Raw genomic sequence first — 6,513 nt, 5'->3', positions numbered from 1 at the left:
CAGGTTTATCAATAAAAGAAACCTTTCTTCCATTGCTTTCAACGAGCATGAGTAGGTGAGGTGGTTAAGGTGATAGGCTTGCAAAGGTGGCGTCTGGGGTTCAAGTCCGGGGGATGAGAGGGGGAGGGTGGGCGGGGGCGCTCGAATATACAAGTTTTGGTGCGCCCGAATTTATCTATTTTCCTGAAGTTACAAAAGTCGCATCGGACGGCTCATATCGCACCCGAAATGGGTGTGGGCCATTGATCCCATCCAGCCCATGGCCGTATGAGATAGTGGTGAGGGTAAGCTATGTAGAATTTTATTTGTATATGTATGCATTGCATACGTATAGACTCTAGTTATTTTTTACTAAATAAATGTCCTTAGGGTTTAACGAGCTGCAGGGAGGACCAGGTTGTCGAGGGTTTAGGAATGAGGTCTGGTGTTGCTGCAATTCGATCGGCAAGAGGGCTGCTACTGGCACAGTCACGAAGGAGCACCCATCATGGGAGGGCCGTTGCAACGCTCATGGTAAGTTGGCTTCGTGTGTACTCGCCTTGCCTTGCGCTTTGTGTGAATGTGCGTGCCGCTTGATGTATCTCTGCGGTATGAAGATGTCCGTGATTGATTTGGTAATGGTTGCGTAGTTGAAAGTTTTATTCCGAGATCCAGGGTATCGCAGATTTGGCTTTTTTCACGAAATTTTCCTTAGAGACGATGCATTCTCACCATGTGCATTGTGCTGAAGGAGATAACCGTCTCTCAACCATGGCCTGCTTCAGCTTGTACACACTCACAAAGGCGAGGAATTCGAAGGGAACCCATTTCACAGGCCCAGAGACAGGCTGAGATGGAGGAGGAGGCAAGGCGAGTGGACTTGGATCCTGCCAAATGTCTTAAGAAGGGGGACCCAGGAACTGTACAGGGTATCATCAAGGATGTGATTCCCGTTGGGTATTGGGTGACTTTGCCTAATGGCAAGGATGGCTACCTTCCCGCAACCGATCTGGGTATCACTGGTGGTGTTGTGCTTCTTGAGCGATTGATGAAAGTAGGCCAGGAAATCACTGTTCGAGTTGATGCTATTGGTGGCGGTGGCCGGGAAATCCTATCAATGAAAAGGCCCGAATGTGTTCCTGTAATTAATGATAGATTTGGGTTTGCAAACCTTTCTAGAAACTCAACAAGGAAAGTTTGAAATATTCCAAAGGTTTCACAAGTTTGTGTCCACCATACTGTATACGATGCTTCCTTTTCAAGGTTATAATCACATAAGGGGTATGCATCTTAGAATCTATTAGAGTTGCGCTTATTGCCATTGCTGTTTTCATAGTTGTGCTGCACGAGGCTTGTATTAATTCATGTTGGGTTTTCAGCTGGCTCATTGTGCTTGTTTTTCAGTGAAGGTTCTGCTTTTGGCTCAGTGTCATTAGGTACTCTTACACTTTGTCCCATGCTACAGATGTTTTTGGCTAATTTTTTTGAGGAAGTCATTAGCATGAAGCCTTGTAGATATATTCTGATGGGCAAATTTTCTGACTAAAAAATTCTCCTCTTCATGTTCTTGGGGTTGCTGTGGCATTGCCAAAAGGAAGGTGCTGTTTTGGGAATAGAGAGGGGTAATTTATGTAGAAGAGAAACGAATTGGAAGGAGAAATTGGGCAAAAGGCTTACAGAAAAGTAGTTCTTTGTCCCTGGCAATTGTTTCAAAGCAGCCCTGACCTGAATGTCCATCCCGTTGGCCAGATCCTGTTTTTCTTGTCACGGACAGTATATGGTATGTTTTGTGCCATTTCATATTTGTTTTTAACCCAACCTGAGTCGAAACAGCATGTGCTGTCCCAAAGGACCATCTTGCCCTCTCCCTGTCAATATGAGGTAGGACTCGCTCCCTAGTGCTCGACGAGTCCCCATCTAGATGAAATGTTGTGATGTGCCGATAGTCCCTTCTTCCACACCACTCTCTTTCTCAGTTTAACGATTCCTCCTCACAACAGATCGATTGAGATGAGCTATGGGGCCTGGTTCCCTGCTTTTGATGAGAGGGCCTTGTGCCATAATAGACATGAAAGAGTGTTGGTGCGATTGGCAAGTCATCAATCTCTATTGATCAGGCACATTAGTTCTGGCCTCTACTTTATAGTTTGTAAATAAAAGTATTGATCTGAGACTAGAGTTTAGCTGCGTACTTGGCTCCAGGAGCCCTACATGGTTACTGTAAATGATCAAGATTGAACCTTGACGTCAAACCAAATCTCCGCTGCTCTGGAATGATGATATCCCTTTAGCGCCCACAACCCAAAGAGTTCTCATGTGTTGTAAGTTTATTGAAAGTAATTATCTTTCACCCACCCCACCTCACCCCTAATGAAAGAGACGATTGCATCTGGCTCTTAGACCTCCTCTTGAGTGCTTGTTAACCATTTTCTGCTAATGGTTGATGTGTTGCATTCCTCTCGTCCTTCTCAATGTTTACAGAAAGCAAATTCTTTGGATGACTACTCTCTAGCAGTTTGGTTCAAGGAGGAATGCCTTATTTTCCAGAAAGGTCTTGTGCTCTTGGTAAGGACAGATAGTGGCTCTCAATGGAAGGGCATGCTCTCTTGTAAAAATGTGGATTTTGCCAGGAAACAGGCTGTTGTCAAGCAAAAACGCTAGGAAAAAAGCTTCAATTGAGAGGAGTTGATTTGTGTCTTCCTATACAACGGCATTTTTTGCTTTAGTTGAGATACGATTCTTAGATTTTATGGATGGCATGTGCATGTGAGGTCTTAGAAACTGAGGGCGTTTGCTCTCGGTTTTGGAGGATGCTGTATTTTCTACTTTTCCTTGTTTTGTTAAACTCTATCTATGAACTAATAGTCGTAGAAAGCTCAATAACATGTAGTGATTTGTTGCCAATGTGTCCCCGACATAGATTAAAGTGGTGGTCCAATATTAGGCTTTTGATGCAATTCTTGTATGATTTTTGTGTGCTGTGCAGAAATCATAAGCTGTTTTGCTTCACATCTCTCAGATTTTGAAGGATTCCAGCCAAGCATCTGCATGAGTGTCTAGGGTGTCAGATCATTATTCTTCATGTGCCATTATACAATATCTTGACGTTTCTTGACTTGTACAAGAGAATCGGTGTACGCTGAAAGCCTTCTATGAGATTGACCCCATTTTAGTGTTGTTTAGCATCTTGTCTATTTTTTTCTCAAATTGTGTAACTTGTCAATGAAATTTGAGTATATTTTGTTGGTGGGGAGCTTGATGCATGCGTCGTCCACTGCTTTAATGAGGCTGATTTTTATTGTTTAAAGAATCTAAGTTGTGGTCCCTACATCAGCTCTGTTGTCAGGGAAGGACATGTCTAGGTTATTGAGAAACACTAGCGCTTGTTTTGCTAGAAGTCTCCAAAAATCTTTTCAGAGTGTGTTGTGTGCTTATCATACTTTACTACCATGGTAAAAAGTTGGAGCAGGACTTCTTTAGGCTGGTGGAAAGCGTCAATAGATATTGTTAGTTCCTATGTTTTCAATGACTTCTTTAAAGGTATAGGAGGCTGTTGGTCTGATGCAAAGTCTTGGCAACGATCCGTTTGTTCGTCCAAAATTCGGGAGTTCATATTTAGTTTCTTATTTGTAAAAAATTGTGTTGGTGTGCTTTTAAGTGATCCTTGGCTTGTTCTTGCTTTGGGTTGTACACACAATTTTTAGGGATTTCATTGTGGAGAATAATGGACTCTTACAAAATTTTGAGGGATTTTATCATGGAGCGTCATCACAGGTTTGGGGAGCTGATTTGTGCCCTAACACATGTAGCTCATATGCAAAACCTTCATTGAAATGTCATGTAGTAGTAATGCTTATGTGGATTGCGTGGTAGGGGAGAGAGTAGCATTCATGGTGTGCGCGCGTGTGTGCGTGTGTAATGAAAGAGAGTGAAACAATGTGTAAATTTATAATTGAACCTCTTGATCATGCATTAGTAAAGAGAGATTACAAGCCTATTATATAGGCATTCATAGGGGGTGATATCAGTGGTATAACATTATGTCGTGGGGTGAATCATCACCAAACAAAGCATCATCTTAGGTGGAAAGCTACGCTTGATATCACATGGTTTATGCCCCACAAGATATGAATGGAGAAGGGATAGAGTAGCAAGGTTCATTTTTTAAGGTTGAGGAGCCCTTCAAGACTACTTTTGACCTTCTAGGGCAGTGGCAAAATTTTGAAGATTCGTCTATAAAGGGCTTTTCTAAGAAGTTGGCCTTCTTGTGGAAGGGTGGACCAAAGACGATGTTGCCTTTGAAGGGTACTCTTTTTGGGAGAAAGTTTGATACATATTGTAATGAAATTGGACTAATAACATTGAAAGTAGTAGAATTAAGATGATTGTAGTGAGCATTTCTTTAAGAGAATTCATCATCAGCATAAGAAGAATACTTGATGTGGTAAATAGCAAAATAACCATAATGGCTTGGCATGAACAATACTCGTAAAAGAGAGAAAATTAGAAAAATTGACAACAGTTGAGGGCCGGATTTACTTGGAGCTTGCCCCCCCTCCAAAAGGTTTTTGTATTATAGATTCTCCCATGAAGAGAGACTTGGTACAATACATGCTTTGTGTTCCATGACACCTTGTTGATGCAATGAAGATGGTAAAGTTCATGAACCAAATTTATGCCTGTAATTGCCTTGCAAAAACATTAGCTTGTCCTCGGCCTCAATACCAAGACCTCCAACACCTTTAAAGGTGGAGAGAGTTAGCAGGGAGTGAGGGAAGGGAAGAGGAAGACGAAGTAACATACGAGAAATCGGTAGTTTCCTCTCATATCATTACTCATATAGCATAGCATAGCATAGTAATGCAGATGAAGAAGATGACAAGCATTGCTTTGAAGCATGACTCTTGGTTGGATTTGCATTCCATAGCCACAAGAGGTGTTGGTATAGGCTCTCTACTTGTCAAGCTTGGAGAAGGAGATAAAGTTCTTGCTCATCACACAATGAGTGTGTGTGTGAGTGTGTGGGAGAGTATGTGCTACAAGCAAGACCTCTTCTTGCTTGGGTTGGCCCCTCCTTTTTGCTCAAGCTTTCACCTAATTGGCTCTTGCCAAGCATAGCCAATCACATGCTTTGGTCATTTCAAGCAATAGAGGTAGCATTTAGACAAGTGTCCTCCTTTTCCTTTTGAGAGAGAGAGCTTGAATAATTAAATAAGTAAATTAAATTCTCATTGGACCTCTCTCAAGGCAATCCAATGGGCTTTAGACACTATGAGGGCGATCTTGCTAGGGGCTTGACATGTGTCCAATATGCCTCTTGTGGAAGGGATGTCCCTTGGGTGAGTGGTAGGGTATTCTCTCTCATCCCGTACTCTTGGGGCTCGACCCCTCTTTTGTAGGGTTCCTTTGACTTTAAGCACCTCAAGCACCTTGGCCTTCAAGCATGACAAGCACCTCAAGCACCTTAGTCATCAATCATGACAAGCACCTCAAGCACCTTGATCTTCAAGCATGACAAGCACCTCAAGCACCTTAGTCAGCTCAAGTATGACAAGCACCTCAGTCAATTCAAGCACATACTTAGCTTACCCTAAGGTCTAAGGACTTCTAATACTAACCTTTGGAGGACTTTAATGAAGCTAGCCCTAAGGTCTTTTAAGCTCCATTATTTGCACATTGTTCTTTAGTAGACCATCTCCTTTTGGGCCCTTGTCAAGTTGTAGCCATCTCCTTTTTGGCCACGTGTTGAGTTAGGTCTAGCAATACATATCCATGTTCTAGCTCTTTGTTGGCGGATACGCCGTGACGGATGTCAGCACGACGAGAACTCCCTAACAAGATTTGTCAGCTAAGGACGAAGCTCGACCCGCAGGCGCGTGGAAGCAATCATAGGGTGTCAACCTACACTCGACCGACTCGACTAATTCCTACAGAGGTCTCTACCCAATGTCTAAGCTACAACCTTCACGAGTGCATAAGAGGAGATTTCCTACAACGCTTCCAAGAGCTAAATACCCATCAAACGTTCTTGAAACGCCACAGAACTTGAAGGAGACCCTATTAACACCAATAGGTCGCTCTCCCTAAGGTCCATGAACCAAAATCCCAACCCTAAACACCTGGTGCAAAATCACATAGGATCTCTGGTCAAAATTTGCAAGTCATTGTTTTCAAAAACTAAAGTGCCTAATGTGTAGCTCTACTCAATGCGAACGCGTGGATATGCTGAAATGCAAAAACAGACAACGTATGCTCACCGAATCACTAGATGCAGCTCGTGGATTGAGTTCCCAAAACCTGACCGTACACCCGCAATGTAGGTATTGGCGCGTAGCTCTCGTCAGGGGCAACACGCTGCACTTTTCTGCACTCGATTCCGACCACCGGCGCGCGCGTAGCGTCAAGATGAAACTCTCACTCTCTCTCGTACACAGTACGCTCACTCACATAGACAGAACTTTTTAAAAACGACAGAGGTTTTTCTCATTAAGGTCAAAAGTGGTATAAATACCTTACAATCTCAAACCCTAATGT

General features: G+C 43.0%; 1 protein-coding gene across 2 annotated transcripts; it reads left to right on the top strand.

Moving 5' to 3' along the window:
• Positions 1–354: 354 nt before the first annotated feature.
• LOC147422834 (uncharacterized) lies at positions 355–1,277 on the top strand. 2 transcript variants are annotated; one of them, XM_086503512.1, is made up of 2 exons: positions 355–513; positions 731–1,277. In XM_086503512.1, the coding sequence occupies exons 1-2, from the start codon at positions 415–417 to the stop codon at positions 1,178–1,180; spliced, it is 549 nt and encodes a 182-aa protein (XP_086359638.1). In that variant the 5' UTR covers positions 355–414; the 3' UTR covers positions 1,181–1,277. The 2 variants fall into 2 exon arrangements, with proteins under 2 accessions (XP_086359638.1, XP_086359639.1); XM_086503513.1 differs by having other exon boundaries at positions 356–513; positions 734–1,277.
• The last annotated feature ends 5,236 nt before the right edge of the window (positions 1,278–6,513 follow it).

The sequence above is a fragment of the Adiantum capillus-veneris genome, chromosome 27 (assembly GCF_014529385.1).
Source record: "Adiantum capillus-veneris isolate H3 chromosome 27, ASM1452938v2, whole genome shotgun sequence".
NCBI lineage: Eukaryota > Viridiplantae > Streptophyta > Polypodiopsida > Polypodiales > Pteridaceae > Adiantum > Adiantum capillus-veneris.
Note: the sequence above shows the minus strand (reverse complement) of the source record. Positions and strands in the feature narration are given on the sequence as shown.

Coding starts and splice junctions, on each gene's coding strand:
- LOC147422834 (XM_086503512.1), top strand. CDS start 415: ATGAGGTCTGGTGTTGCTGCAATTCGATCGGCAAGAGGGCTGCTACTG. Junction 514..730: donor GGGCCGTTGCAACGCTCATG/GTAAGTTGGCTT, acceptor ATTGTGCTGAAG/GAGATAACCGTCTCTCAACC.